Raw genomic sequence first — 16,581 nt, 5'->3', positions numbered from 1 at the left:
TTCATTTTAAAATTGATTCAACAGAATAAAATCTCAAAACCAGAGATGAGTCTGAAAAATTTCAAACTGAAGACTACTCAATTTATAGTCAAGTGTCATTCAGAGACTGCTAATAATTTATAAAAGTAGAACCTCAAAACCAAATCTGAAAAATAAGCCTCTCTTTTAAGGTCTGTGATCATAAAGTACTTTTACATTTCCTCAGAGGCCTGAGACAAGATTAAACTCTACCAAATATGCTAAGAATTGCATACTGGCTCCACACTATGAGAAATTTGCAATGTTTTCTGAGTAGAGTTAATTGTAAATTTTAAGCTGGTAAAATCTGCTTCAGGAGTGAAAAAAGGCAACAAGCGTTCCTAGTTTTCTTAATAACACAGCGCTGGATAAACATCAAGTATTGTTTTGTTGTGTTTCCTTGTAGCTAGTTCATAATATTGCTTCATTCTCCACTAATGCACAAAGGGCAAGGATGAGAGCAATGATTTGCAATTTTGTACATTATAAATAGCTTTGTTTGGGTTTTCTAGAGGCAGAATAATCAAATATGTTTTTAACAAAGCAGAACATTGTTTTAGCAGGGTGTTCACATTCAGTAATTTGTAGCATTTTCCTAATGGACAATTTAGCATTAGCCATCTCTAGGCTCAAAACAGTGACTGTTTTAGCAGTTATAAAATTTTATACTTTACCCACCATTGACTAGACAGATGAAGACAACTGCCAGTTTTATTTCTGTTGAAGCATGCCTGAGGAATACACCATAAAAAGCTGATGCAGAATATTACTATATATCTTGTACGCTTGCATCCAGCCATTGGTGGACATGCCTCTTGAAAAAGTAGGATTTCCAATCCTGAACTGAAATCTGCAAATCCAGAGTTTTTATTTGGGATAGTAGACTTCTGGTAAACTCTTTTTCACAGTCCCTTAAATCCAGGATTAGTTTTATGTGAGGTCAATGTTCATTAAAGTTACTTCAAAGCCTTTTACATTTTTTAATTGCAACCCCAGCAGCAGTTAACTGGATGGTTTCCGAAAGAGATTTAGTTTTGCCTAGGGGATTGGTTACAGCATAGGACCACTGACAGAGTTGTGATTATAGAAGGCACTGCATTCTTCCCTTGTCCCCCCAAAAAGCTGTGCAAAAACAGCACCTACTGATACCATCGCTTGCTGGTATCAACCTTTGCTCTTACGCGCACCATGGGCTGCCCGGCCCCCGGAGAAGGAGCCCCCTGCTATTTGCCGAGAGCAGATGTTGAGACGGAGTGGGAAGGAGGAAGAAGTTGCTACTCAAACTCCTCACCTAAAACCTTACTCGGAGTTCAAAGACAAACTAACCACTCAATCAGAAGCCGGTATTCTCAGAACCAGAAAAGTATTAAGGAGCTCAGAAAGCAGGCAGGCTGCTGATAGAATAGTGCACAGCAGCTCTACTTACAAATGTGGGATTGCTTAGCACTTACAAGTTGTTTTCTCTGCTTTTTCCTTCCACAAATCAGAAGGGGAAAAAAAAAAAAAAAAAAAAAAAAAGAAGAAGAAGAAGAAGAAAATCCTAAAACTTCTTATCTGACAAACAGCATTTCCCACTGAAGTTCTGCAATGAATTTGTCTGAAAAGTATTTATTTCAGCTAGTCTTGAGGCTGGTGCGAGATTATTGCTGCTTACTACACAGAAAGAAAACATAAAATGCCACATTCTCCTTTCTAGGATTGTTTATGTGGTGTATATGCCTTCAGTTACTTGCTTATGCAACTTCTGCTTGTTTTTTTCCACGGAAAGTAAAATAAAGATATGTAATCAAAATGGGAACACTCTAAATTTCACATAAAATAAGTGCAAAATTCAGGTCAGAAACTGTACAGTCCCAAAGCTAATTTCTCTTTCTCCTAACCATACACCTAATTATGAGAGGATAAATCCTCTGGGAAGTTCTGTTTATTGATCACTTTCTCACCACTGCCAAAATCTTATTATATAAGGTAACAATAAGACCTTCGATCTTTCTAGGCAGTAACAACAGAAAGCTGCAATGTATCTCCAACATTTGTCATTGTCCAAATTCCGGGAAGGAAAGAAAGAAAAGGAAGAAAAGTGATTTTTTTTTTTTTATTAGAAAACCTCATCCAGCTATTGCCTATACCATGAGGTCAAAGGAAATATTTACAACACTTATAAACAATTCCAGCTCCCCAAAAAACTAACATGTGATTTCATCCCTCTCCAAAGTAATTTCTCATGCACTACTGAAATTTCATTTGCGTCTAAGAATCACTGGAATTTTCAAAGAAAATATTCCTTCAAGGCTGTGGATCAACAATCACAAGAAAGCGTGTCGCCGTGACTCACTCAATTACCATTTGTCAGCAGGGCTGTCAAAACTATTGAAGCAATGATCTCAATCGCAAAGCAACTAAGACAAATTAAAATATTGACAGGTAGTCGTAAGCTAGCATGTTTCCATAGTTTAAAGAGTTACGTGAGGAACATTTCTGTCCTAACTTATTAACAGTTATTTGCAAAATACTCATTGAAAGCTGATACTGCACACTCACTCAGAGTGGTACAGCCACAGGACTGCTCCCAGAGCATGTAACTGCTCCTCATCTGGAAGGCCCCACTCCTGAAAGCCTTCTCACACAGAAGGAAGCTGGTGAAGTTTGGCTTAGACACTGTGTTTGTCTTTTCTGACTATAGCAGAATTCAGCAGAATTTACCTCATTAACTTGCTTTTTGTCCAAGTGAAAAACCTGACCAGAGCTTGTTGAGGCAATTTCTTCATAGACCTTGTAACCAATATGTTCTCTGTCATCACAGTCTCCAGTTAGCACAAATACTACCTGCAGTTAAAAAAAAAATAATATATGTACACAAACATATATATACACACACACATATATATAAAAACAAGAAAGATTAAGTCAGTTGATGTATGGTGCAAAATTTAGCAAGGAAAGCGTCGTAAAGATGGCAGTAAGGCACGACAAAAAAGAACTGTATCACTTTGCATGGATTCATGTTACTTTGCGTGGATTCACATTACTTTGCATGAAGGAGAGATATATTGCATTCATTACTGATGGAAAAAGCAATGAAGAAAGGAAACACAAGAATCACTTTGTAGTGATTCTAGTCTTCATAGTGATTCTTCAGGTGATACTTTTCTACCAGCAATTCCATTTCACAGAAAAATTCTTATGTCAGAACAATTTTAAAATGCCCACCCAACTGGTAAACTGACCTAGAATACCTGTACTGGCAGAAGGGTTCACTCCCACTATTTAATTCACAACATTAGAAAAGGTTCCTTTCGTTTGAATTTTTATTGATCAGGTAATTTTCTATTTCAAGAAAATCAAAGCTAGTTGCTACAATGGCAGTATCGTGAGCCCTTCTGTATGAAGAGATTTCATGGAGTCTCACAGATAAGAATTTCATCTTTCAATATTGAAAATACAGTGCATTAAAGGCATACAAAAATTTAGAACGTAAATCCCCGCTGTACCTGTGATTGTTTCTGCTGAATGAGCTGAAGTACTTCATGGGTAAGTCTATAATCTTTGGATCGTGCATCAGTGAACACATAGATGAAAGAACCAGGGAGAGAGATTTCCAGAGCGATCTTAATCGCCCCAACGCTCATCTCTGGACAATCACCACCACCCTATTCACAATTAGAAAAAAAAAAAAAATCTAAGGAAGAAAACAAACAAATCAACTAAATTTTTTTCTTTTGGGTCATTGAAGACAGATACTTTTTCAGCTTCTAATCATTTAACCGTTTTGCTTTTCCAAAGCCTTGTATGGTTTCTGTAGAGTGCTCTCACAGACTCACAATTCCTCAGAGAAAATAAAGCCAAAGGAGGGAGTTGTGGTTAGCGCTGAAAATGGTTGGTGTCCTGGTCCCTCTCACCTCTTCTGGGAGCAGGATGCATCGTTTCGCTCGGGCGCCCGTGACAGCTCCATTTCCTCCACTCGCACCCTCCCTTACTGGCAGAGGATTTAATTGCTCTGGTAGCATGCAGCAGTCACGGGAGGTCACCGTCATAGGTGCAGATGGGAAATGATCTCAGCTCTTCTCAGGAAGGACATTTAAATACCACAACACCCATTAGCAAGAGCTTCAGCTAGTTTCCCACGGGGGTCAGCCAGCACAGGGAGCTCAGCAGAGGGGTCGCAGGTGATGTCTTCACAGCCACCTGCGCTGCTTAGCATGCAGCTGCTCTCACTTGGACAACTTTCAGGCTGTTATTTAATCAAAATGCTTCCAAGTATGACTTTATTTAATATTATATGAAAGGGTCAGTTTTTCCTTCCTCAATTAAAAAGGAAAATACTGTTTAAATACAAGGGCACTTTCTTCTTGCATAAATATTAATTTGGCACGTGGAAGATGTAACTTTGCAAAGAGCCGAACACAAACAGTAACTTCCCTCCCCTGTAAACGGCAACGGATTTCTGCACAATCAAGATTAAAAATTATTTCTACGATCAGCATGCCTTCACACATTGTTACATACAAATCCTCAGAGGCTTTGTAGAAAAGGAAAAAGAAAAAAAAAAGGGTAATGTAATTATTGCATCAATTTTTTAGTTTTTCAGATGCAATCAGAAACTACATTGAGGTTAAACGCTCTCGCAGAGACACACACCAGGGAAAACCCTGCCTCCCCCGGTGCCCCACTCTCCAAGGAGACCAGCTGTCCCCAATGAAATGTTAATGTCAGCAACAATCTTTCATCTATCAGTAACTTTAATCTAATTTCAAAGCAAAAATCTTTCAATAAACTTATCTATGTTAAAGAATAAGTATTTTGCCATTTTTCTTTTCAGAAGTCAGTCCTTTCTAAATGTAGTCTGATTTTTATGGGAAAAGCAAGTGGTAGTTTCCAGACTGCCTGAAGCTCAAGAGATAATTCCTCAAAAATGCTTTTGACTCACATGTCAGAACTTCATCTTGGCAATGCTTATATATCCTATGGGACAGATCAGTATATCTGAGGTATTTCTTTCTGCTCTTGCAAAGTCAATGGCATCTTCAGCAGAGAAAAAAAAAAAAAAAAAAAAACACTTTTCTATTTAAATACACAATGTCAAGACACCAGCTGATTTCTACAGTCACCTTCTTAGTAGAGAAAACTCTCTAGTCCCATTTTAAGTCTGTCAGACTATTATTCCATGGAATAGTCCAAGTGTTCTATAAGGCAACAGCTACTTTTTACCTATAGCAGAAAAAATGCTGCTGAACTGGACAGTGGGTCTGAGAGCAAGTGTGAAATTTTTTTTCCTCAAAATGTAGAGGAGTTGCTTTCTCCAAAGGCAGCTAGGTACAAGTATAAACAAAAATGCATCAGTTCATACACCTATATGAAACATTCCTTTAAATGTTTCCTGCCTTTTTCTCCAAATTTCAATTAAATATGGTTATAATTACCTTGTGACATTTTCTAGAAAAACAGTGGTGAGTAAAGCTCAGAAAGTTTAGTTTGCCATTCTGTCAGGACAGATTCAAAAATAAGATTTTAGATCTAAATTTAGTAGCAATATATTTATTTAAAATGGCACTGTATCCACTTAATTTAACAACTAATTCAAAAAATGTTACAAACTACAAAAGATGACTATTTTCATTAAGAAGTCACTTTTACTCTCAGAACTATCCAAGTAAGGCCTTTTCATAAGCTGTTTATGCAAGTATATCAACATCCATACTGTGGGATCATTCAGCACTCAAACTCTGTGAGTATAGCTAATATTTTTTTTAAAATAGAGACAAGATTTAAGTGTATTTCTTATGCAAACAATCCTCTAGTGTGAAAGTTATTTAATATTAGAATACACAAAATCTGGTTTACACTACAAAAGACACTAAGAAGCCACTGCTGCCCAAGAGTAAGTTATTGAACATTGTCTGTAAGAATGATTCCCAGTAAATTACAGATAAAACATAGGGAAATGGATCAATTTTAAGGTGTCAAATGGATTCTTTCTTTATCATTCTGATTGTAAAAGGGATAGGGCCTCGTTTCTTCAACGAGATGCAAACAGACTAATTCTTACCTAACGTCAAACGGCAACGAACCGTTCGGGCTCAGTAATCACACCGAGGTGAACCTCTACTACTTTCTTTAGCTTGTAAGATCATTTAAGTCAGGTCTGTGCACAGAAGAACTCTAAACTCTGTTCATACGGTCTTTACCTCATTGTATGAAGACCCTAAGAACCCGGGGGGGCAGGGGGTTCTGTTAAATTAGTAAATTAGATTTGCAATCTTTTTATGAACAGTGATATTGCAGAACTTCAGCCGAAAGGCTACAAAGTGCAGTTCTCTCCCTTAAACTGTATACAGATTTTAGATAAGCACCACACACAGAGAATAGTTATCCATTGATACAATAGAAACCATATAAAGTAGGGCTGGCAGAGGTCATCTTGAAGAAAAGAAATACGTATTTTATCGTGCACTTTCTTTTAAAGGTGTTAGAGAGACCATAATCTATTATTCTTATTTTCAGAAGCATCTATACAAAATGACATAGGACTATTTTGTAACTCAAAGGGTGGCAAATCCATACAGCTTTCTATATTTTCTATGTAGAAATACATAGACTTTTCTTACTTCTACTGCCACCTCTAGACCCTCCAACCATTCTGTGCCTCGATGAATTTTGTTGGAAAATAAGAATTGGGTTTGTCCTGATGTCCAGTGATGACAAATTCTGCAGTATTCCTTGATAGGTCATTTCCATCTAACTGGTTTTATATATACACCACAGACCCCTTAAAATAGTTTATCATTGGCGTTAATTTTAGCTTTGTTGATTAATGAGAATACCTGTTCTACATCTTTTCAAGATTACTCTATCTTAAAATTTCCCCCAACTCCCCAGCATTCATTCCCATATTTTTCAAATAGCCTTTCTAGGCAAAATACTAATAAAGAATATTTAGGAAATATTTGCATTTTCTGGAAGAACTACTGCGACATGTCCTATCTGTCCTGTTTTTGATTTTTTTTTAATCTATATTTTGGGCTTTCGACAACAGAATGAACAAATGTAGGTCAATGAATGTCTTAGCTGAGTGATCGTATCTTAAAAGTAATTATAAGATATGCAATTAGTATTTTTTTAGAAAAACTTAAATTCATTAGACACAGTAATTTTTAAATAACCTGCTTGCAAGTGAAGTTTGAAATTCACAAAAGCTTCACTTGATTTATATATTTTTTAAAATAATTGCTACTATGCTCTGTTATAGCTATAAAAACAAAAATCAAGACTAGAAGGACTTTAAGTTTAATTATGCTACCAAAAAATGCAAAAAAAAAAGCAAAACAAAAAAAAAATGATTGGCACTTTATGCCTCCTTGAGAAAATACTATTGTTTACTCTGAACTTCAATCCTTCTGCCAAATTTTCAACTATTCATTGTTCTACTCAAACTAGCACTGGCAGCTTCCAAAAAACCTTTTATTACAAGAGATTTCACCATATACCAGTTTCTAAAAGATCTATCTGTTTAGACAGAGGAGTCTTGTCCAGTGCTGCTAATTCAAGCAAGGTTCTCTGCAGGTCAGAAGCATTTTGCTTGATTAACGAAGACAAGACTGACCACCCACAGCTGTCAGCGTGCTGTTTATGAGATTCTTTTCATTGCTTCACTGAGAAATGGCATTGTATTTCCTTTGGATAAAAGAAACTCTATTCCAACACTTCTCTTTCCTTTCAGCATCGGATCCAGATCTCATTTACAGTTCATTCTCACCAAGAGAAACTCTACCAAGTGCAGCATACTGGCGTGTGTGTAGAATCAGGCCTCTTGCTAGTTCCAGAGCTGTCACCTGTCTCCAGAGCACAGCTACAGAGGCAACTCACAGGGTTTGGATAAGATGGTGGGTTTGAATCAATACCTGGTAAACCTGGCGTTTTGAATCAATAGCAATGCATGGCAGTGAAGGAAGTAACTGAATTTACTTTCATGGGTCTTTCTGTCCTTTTGCACTTGAATTAGTTAGTTTGTAGAACTGATGAAGGTTTTTCATGGGGAAAAAGGGTCCAGAACACAGTAAAACAGTTCATAAAAAGGCCTGTGAACACGTGACAAGACTAATTAAAACGCAAAATAAATTTTATCATTACTAAGTAGTCTTTCTGTGTTATTCAATAAAGATCAATAAACTGAGTAATCATACAAAGATGTAAAATATAAATTCAGGCAATCAGAGAATAGGAAGATGAACAGTTTGTGTAGACCAAATAACAGAGAAAGATTGCCGACATCCTGATGATGCACTGCAGTATAAACATCAACAAGAAAAGAAAGATTGGAGGAAACAGGGCTTGTTGCTAGAAGTACATAGAGAACAAATGAGTTGCTCACCTGAACATAAAGTTCCCTGAGTTCATATTGAAATTTCTTGGGATCTGTGGTTATCGTCACTGGACCAATTTCTGAAATGAAAAAAAGACTGGGAAATATGTAGTAAGAAAAAAAACACAAAGCTATCAACAGACAATTCCAAATGAAGTTAATGGTTTCAGATTCATAAGACCCGGAGGGAAAAAAAAAAAAAAAAAAGACTAGAAAAAGTATTTAACAACAGAAGGGACAAACTGAAAAATCATACAGCTGGAAGTGAAATCTACGGTTTCAATAGACTTTAAATTTAGTAATCTTTGTATTAAAAGAAAAAAAACAAACTATTGCTTACTTCTATGTGCCTTAAAATTATAGGCATATAAAGTGTTCTGTTTCTCCCACATGCACATTTACTTTTGACCCATTATTTCATTGTTCTTTGTAACAGAAGAGAATAAAAATCTGCAAAACAGAAGCAGCTGCACCAGAAATTAATATATTATTACAGACACAGGCCTCTCCCCCCAGAATACACATTCCGAGCTTCACTGGCCGATGTTACAAAAAGTGTGTCACCTCTCCGGCCTGAAAGGTTATCTCCCCTCTAGATGGAGAAGCCCAGTAAAGATCTTAGCTTCTCTAACAGCAATTGCCAGAAAGAACTCAAGTACAATTAATTTTAATCACGGTGTTTGCCATGTCTTGGTATATCGAGAACTGAGAGGGTATCATCAAATCCAGGTTGACTGGACAGTGGACCGGAGTCTACAGGCAACAGCAGCACAGATCTGGGAGTCCACTAGCAGTGCCACAGGGCCTCCCTCTGCCTCCTGAGCAACGGGCTTCATAATTAGTTTCAAATACGACTCTAACCAGCTGTTTTCCTAAGGCTGCAATTTCTTTACAGTTTACCTTAATCTAAGCTGGCATTTGTCCAGTTCATTCTTTCCCTGTCCTGGGCACATATTTCTGCACTGTCCTTGGGCCAGTAATGGGTTTCATCTAGCTCAACAAGATGGTTTGAAGTGCTAAGCCAAAAGAAAAGTCATCAAGCAAAGAAAAAAAGTGAGTAGATTTCTGCTAGTTTAATGCCCCAAACCACCTCATAAAGAAATCAGATGAGTACCAGCAAATAAGATGGATTATAATTATGCAGTCAGGGTGAAAGCAAAGCACAAAGCCGTCGTGGTGCCAATTTAGTTCAGCTACAGCTTACACAAAAGTGCTGCCTCAGCAGACCAAATCTACTTTCCAAGCTCTATAAAAGTTAATATGTACTTATCATCCATGTAATCTAGATATTTTTCTTTTTTTAAACTTTCTGAAGTTTTATTTCACAGGAGTTTCAGCAACAGCCATGACTGAAGTCTATTACAATCACACGTAGGTTTACTTGGAGGCTGTATTTCGGAGTATCTACCTGAGTGTAGGTTTTAATTTGTTAAAAGTCACCCAAGAGATTACACAACATCTTTCTCGTAATTTTAAAACTGCCTTAAGGTATTTTTGTATGGGTTTGATTTGAGACATTTACCTGTAAACATCATTTACTATACTGTTTAAAGTGTTCCACCATGATCAAAGGAGTCATTAGAAGAATTCACTGCTCTTCCACATACTTCATCCTGCCATTCTCCCTTCTCTACTGGTCCAGCCGCTACCTTGATCCTCCTTGGTGTCTTCTTTAAAGCATATGCCTATAATGAAGCTATCTCCAAATTGTTCTTAAAAAATTAAAAATGAAACATTATATATAATAAACATTAAAAACTTAAAAATCTATTCCCTGCCAACCATTGTTCTAAAGCATATAATAGAATGGTTTTTTATACGTACAGTATAACCACAAGCTCCATTATTCCCTCTCAGTCTAAGGATTAAACTTTTCAATTCTAAAGCAGTAAATCTTTTGGAAAGGCTCTCTTTCCCCATAAATAAAAATCTAAGGAGCAATATTGCCTCAGCTAAGCTAAAACAACACATCCCGTTTACATTGGACGAAAATTCTCCGTTTCTTTGCAGGCAGCAAGGGCGCAGCGTAGCAGCGCCCGCAGGTGCCAATCCTGCGCGCAGCAGGACCACACTAAGGCTCTGGCCGCCCTCTGCTGAGGGCTCAGTAGAGAACAGTCTTCAAAATGCCATCTAAATTAGTAAGTTAAAAAGGCATCTTGTGACTGTGTGGTTAGAAAGGGAATCTCGCTACTCAGCAGCAAGTATGAAGTTACCTACAGTTAGGAGAGAACCGAAAACTTCGCAGGAGCCTTACAAAGCGCAGAGCGCCTGAACCCGCTCCGGACCGGCGCCACTTCCCCGCCGGCGCAACCTGATCCTTTCACAGCTGTACGGTTATTTGGTGCTCTCCCAGTCCTAGCGATGGCACCGGCATCCTCGGCGGCAGTGGCATGAAGTGACCGACTCGCCATCTCTACGCCCACTAGCTTGTACCAAAACCCAGCATCAGCTGCCTTTCACGTGCCATCACACCGCCGCTCATTCAGCTGACGTGACCCCCTGGCCAGAAGGACTGAAATAGCTCATTTTCTTTTATTCTCATTCTGCTACACTCAAGGTGCAAGCCGCGCAAGACTGCTTCGTTTTGTGCATCTGTATGTAACACATACAGACGATCAACTCGCAAATCAACCAGCATCCAAAACTGCCTGAAATCTCTATAGCTATATGCATAAATCAAACACACAAGTCACATGTTCCTCATATCAAGCATATTCATACAATTCAAAATACAGGATCTTCACTGAGAAACTTGATTCTGCAAATAGGCCAAGCATAGCAGAGGGATTTTTTAACTATACTAGTTCTAGGCAAAGACTGACACATGAAATACTCCAACATAATACATAAATTCTGGTGCTGAAATGTTAATCCATTTTAGGCACCAATATTGGAATATTCGGGACATGGTTTGTTTTGGAAGTTTTCCCCACTGCTCATTACCCAAAAATCCTCTCCCCAGTCCTTTAGAACCGATTGTCCAAAAAGTACAAAAACCTTATACAAACACAGCAAGACAGCTCGCCTTTATTAGGCTGTGCTAAATTCCTGTGTCTTTAAAGTAAAATACAAATGTCAGTTCTTCCAAACTAATTGTGGTGATTCAAGACTTAATATTGCACATACACATAAAGCTGATTATGTATAAAAGGAAACATATTCTAAAGGAATGGTTACATGTTACTGAACAAAGCCCAGACTTCCTAAACTGTAAAACCACAAAATTCAACTTAACATAACCAATATGGTGTTTGAGCTTGTACCTAAGCAACTGACCAAATACGACAGCATCAAAACAAGCACTTGCTCATCTGAGCAAGATGAAGAATGCTGATATGTCCCTTCTGGGGCAAATTTGATGAAAACCTTCTCCTTCATAAACAAACACAAAAGTTTCTAGTAAACTGACAAAGTGGCCCTTCAGAAAGGCTCTGATGTTCTTCTGTGTCCTTCTGCCACATCTCAAATGGTTGCAAGTTTATATACAAATCGAGCAGCAAGCATGCCGGGAAAACCACGGATTACCCAATGACACACAATAACTCACAATTACTGCTGCGAGCGTTTGCAAGTTTGGCATGCTCTTACTCCTGAGCACGCAAGTCCTCTGCACAAAATATCTGTTTTGGAGAGCTGGATGCTTTAGGAGAAACTAGCAAAGCAATATGGAAACCATTTACCTACGGTCAAATTCAGAACACTGAATTTCTTTGTGCCCTAATTGGTGCTTGATAGCCTAAGGAATTTCAGCAGAGATGTCAAGTCCTGAAGACTTCTTTTATCCACAGAATTCCTTCTACTAATGTGCACATTTTAAGTGCATTCCTTGAGGAAAAAAAAATGTATACATCATGAAGACTTTGATATCCTCATGGAAAAAGAAAAGAAAAACTTTCAGAGCTGTAGTATACATAAAATTGCTACATGGTCATCTCAAGGCCACATTTACAAAGTGATCACTGTCTTCACCATCCACTGTATGTTAAGCATTGAAATAGTATGAATAAGAATTTACAGAAGGTCATACCGTGGAAACGAGTTATTTACATCTCCAGAATGTCCAGTAAGTGTCTTATTTTCACGCAATATTGGGAGAATCTTAAGTATTGTGATCATGAAGAAAGTGATACTGTATGACACAGGGGAAGAAGGAAGAAAGGTTTTAGAAGGCACAAATGGAAGTGAGGAACCCATTCAGGTCAACCCTCGCTTGCTCTTGTGCTCCCACTCCTAGAGACTCTGTCCACTTCCAAAGGTCTGGAGTAAGATTTTCCAGCAGCAGGATAATTAGCACACAGTGTTTCAGTGAACAAGGTATCAGAAAAAATGGGGGGGGGGGGAGCAAAGACAGGGCAAGGTTACATTGCTCACCGGAGTAATACCACTCTAAACAATTCCCATCTTGCCTTTCCATCTGAATGCCATTTCATAGCTATGGGTAATCTGACTATACAGATTAAATAAACAAACAAAATCTTTCTTACAGCATCTTTTTCATGCAGATCAGTCCGGTTTCCTGCATGCTCTCTCAAACAATTGAACCATCTCAAGCACAGAAGTGATAAAGGAGTGGGAATGATCAGCTGTGATAGCTGAGATGCCTTAGTCAGGACCGCTGCTCAAAGAAACTGGTGTGCAATTATTCCTCAGGGGCTGCTTCCCAGCAGCGCTGAACACAGAGCATTATTTTCTTTTATTTTCTTTAATCAGATAAAGCTCTTTCTCAGACTTCCCTCTCTGTATCTAATTCATTGTGAGACTCTGCCTACAGCTCTTCCAAAGGCCTTTAGGAGTAGCTACCTGCCATGGATTAAGAAAATAATGATAGAGTTTCTGTTAAACAGCTTTCAGCCAGCTGCCTGTCCTAAGGGCACATAAGCAAGAACCTTTAATTTCCTAACAGCAAATTGGGTCCTACACATCAGGATTTCACCCAGCTACAGACCACTCATGAGCTGCCATTAGAAATGTTTCACTGTGGTATTTCTCGTCTTCTCCTACAAAGCATGGTGTGACCAAAGTCACAGGTGTAACTAAATAAGAGAAAAATACATGTAATTGCAAACTCTCAAATCAGAGTGGACATTTTTATTCCTCAGACAGCTGGCATAAACGTACTTCGAGAATCAGAAAAAACATTGTTTCAAACACGAATGTGATTAAAAAAATGCTGCTCCACATTTTTAACTGATTACAAAGCTCTATAGCAGATTACAAAATCCAGGCAGTTGACTCTGAAAGTATAAACTACTAGGTAAGTATTATTAACCGTCGTCTAGGAAAACAAACAAACAAGCAAAAGCAAACAAACTAGAAAAAAACAAAACAGCTTTCAGCTTCATTCTCCAGAGTTAGACGCCCTCACCTGACATAAAAGACAACAGGAGGAGCTGTGCGGATCCTTTCATTTCCCAGGAAGCAATCAGCACTTCAAAACCACAAACAAACCCAGGGTGATACGCACCTAGCTGGATTTTTCCAGAAGCACAAGCAGCTTTGGAGATGCTGCCTATAATCAACGCTAGTCCCCCAGGGCCATGGTAAACCCCACGGGAAAGACCCTCCCTAGAAATGCAAAGAGCCCTGGAGCAAGCCGAAATGCTTAGCATTAGAAACATGTAATAAGCTAATTAAAGTTTCTTCCTACGCTATATTCCCTCGTGACTCAGTTGCTTTTGACTTTCAGATTCTAACGTGGGTTTAATTATAATAATGTTTTAAAAGCCCAAGAACTACAGCGAGCAACTCTCGTAGATTCTTAACCGGACAGAAAAATGCCAAATAAAGGCAGCAACCTCACATGTGTTTCCTGAACTGCATCTGCCGCGTGACTTATGACTATTATCTTTAATATGCAAACTTCAGCTTAAGACAACTACTACTGTGAGACTGACTTGGAGGAGTCAGACTGCCCACAGAGCCTTTTCTCTCCTTGGCTATTCAAAAAAAAAAAAAAAGAAAAGAAAAGAAAAGAAAAAAGCTTGAGCCTAGTCCCACTTGGTGGCAACAGTCATCACCCTTGTATGTCCAATTCTTCACCTTCATCTCAGGGCAGGGGCCGAATGCACAGACACTTGGACCATAAAGATCTAAGAGAGGTTTTACAAATGTGTCTTAATAAATGGCATGTTTGTATTACTATTTTCCACTATTACGACATCTAAGAGCCTTGTATCTCTTTTTCAAAGAAAACAAGAATTATGACTTTAAAAAGACAGGGGAAAAAAAAAAGCATATGTGTGTTTACAGTTCTTGCAAATGAAAAAGCTAGCTTGGAGACCTCCAGTGGTAAAAATCTAGTATTATCTTTTGTCTACTGCAACCAGCACTAAATTCAGCTTATGGACCTGCAGCACAGAGTTTTCTAAAATTTATTAACCACATGAAGTAACAAAGAATAAAAAAATAGGTGTTAATTTGTCTAGCACAGACAATAACATCTAGCACATTGTTAACTCTTCCTTTTCAAGGACTATAGCAATAAAACACAAGATGTGCAGAACAACCTTATCCACACAAGGCCTGTTGAAATACATCCAAGTTTCCTACAAATTCTTTCTTAACTGAGTGATGCACAAAAGTGTCTTACAGCTTCTCAAGCCTAGTGTGGGTGACACTATATCAGACTCACTAGGGAATCACAGATAGAAAACTATTATCTCAGGTTGAAACTGAAGGGGGAAAAAAAAGCCTAAATTAAATAGATTTTAAGGCTGATTTCTGTTCCAAGAAAATAACCCATTTAAAAGAACATTCACTCTGGTTCCACTGGTAGGCAAGAAAATTTTCCCTATTGCCAGTGTACAAATAAAAGATCAACAGGCCCAGAATCAGGACTCTAAGTGCTTTTTGTTTTTTGTTTTTTTAAGAAAACTTCAAAGTAATGCCAGTGGTTATTAAGTGTCCCAAATGCAAAAAGCCTAACATGAGGTTAGTCTTTATGGGCACAAATGAACATAGAGAATCCACCTTTCTCCTCCACTCCCTTGGTTCTTTGAATGGCCCTGGAGGCCTGTTCTCATCAGGGGGCCAGCAGACACCATTTCTGAAATGACTTTGGCTGCCTCTATCCAACTGTCAATGGATGATTGCCCAAATTATGAAAAAACACAGTCGCAGCTGGCAATTCGGCTGACACTCCCTGAGAGAGGCCAAAGGACTCAAAGAGCCATGGAGATTATGCGAGTCTCTCACAACTAGGTGGTCCTCTACATTCCAAGCCTTGAGCCATTCCAGCAAAGTACGTACGTACCAAACTGCTGCTTGTGCTCTTACGTCTCTCTTAGGTGCATAAAGGATTTCAGTTTTAGCCTTGCCAGTCCAGTGTTTCCAAGAGTACAGAAGCTGTTTCTTCTCTAATGAGAAAAAGCATCAGCAGACACGAGAAAAAAAATGCATTTATTTGTACAGCATGCAACCTTTGTCTAATTTGCTCCCTTCAGTCTACAGTAAAGGATAAACAACTGATAAGAACTACAACCACTGCTTCCTTACTGTACAGAGCAGAAGCACCAACAGTCATTTACCAAAACAGGCCTGTGCTCGTAACTCGCAGTGAACATCTGACAGGGTCATCAGACCACTTTCTGTTTTTGTTTATTTCCCCTTGTTAACAACAATTTCAACCGATTCAGTTCATAATGCTCTCTAAATTCATTCTCCAGACTGAACTTCAGCTCAATCCAGGTCTATTTCTGTCTCATCTCTTGGTCTGTGTATTTTGGCAATAGTCTTTCAACACTTGTAAGAGTGCTGGATAAAGAACTTAATACTAAGAACAAGGCTGGAAGGAATGTAACTACAAATTTTACAGTGCTGTTCTGTGATTAATAACCTCAGTAATTTGAAATCAAATCAAACAGTATTTAAAATCGAATTTTTAATTCAAAATTTATACTTTGTATTACATCGCAGAATGAATCTATTTACTGCAACCCTTAAGACAGACTTACTGGGAGCTACCGAAAGAGCTGGCTGCATTGCTAGAGCAGGCACACAGCAGCTGCCCCTGCTCCGGCTGGGAATCGCACAACTCCGCCAGCGGGAGCCTCTTCGGCACTGCAAGTCACCGCAAGGGAGCCCGTAAGGCTCCTGCCTCTTCACTGAACTCTGGTTCCCGCTATGTCCCCTAAACGTATCTCTCTAAAGTACAGGCCCACAGGCTGACTGGCAAAGAAAAGAAAAAGGTCACAGCTTCTTTTGGT

At 38.5% G+C, this 16,581-nt stretch overlaps 1 protein-coding gene across 1 annotated transcript in view; it reads right to left on the bottom strand.

Moving 5' to 3' along the window:
* The window catches only part of HMCN1 (hemicentin 1), a 185,266-nt gene that overhangs the window by 145,135 nt on the left and 23,550 nt on the right, over positions 1-16,581 (bottom strand). The window contains exons 2-4 of the mRNA XM_062581699.1: positions 8,387-8,457; positions 3,510-3,668; positions 2,722-2,844 (exon numbers count right to left, since the gene is read on the bottom strand). Of these exons, the coding sequence (XP_062437683.1) occupies positions 2,722-2,844; positions 3,510-3,668; positions 8,387-8,457 (353 nt within the window). The remainder of the gene's footprint in view (positions 1-2,721; positions 2,845-3,509; positions 3,669-8,386; positions 8,458-16,581) is intronic.

The sequence above is a fragment of the Rhea pennata genome, chromosome 8 (genome assembly GCF_028389875.1).
Source record: "Rhea pennata isolate bPtePen1 chromosome 8, bPtePen1.pri, whole genome shotgun sequence".
Classification (NCBI taxonomy): domain Eukaryota; kingdom Metazoa; phylum Chordata; class Aves; order Rheiformes; family Rheidae; genus Rhea; species Rhea pennata.
The sequence above is the reverse complement of the archived record's forward strand: the minus strand, read 5'-3'. Positions and strand labels throughout refer to the sequence as shown.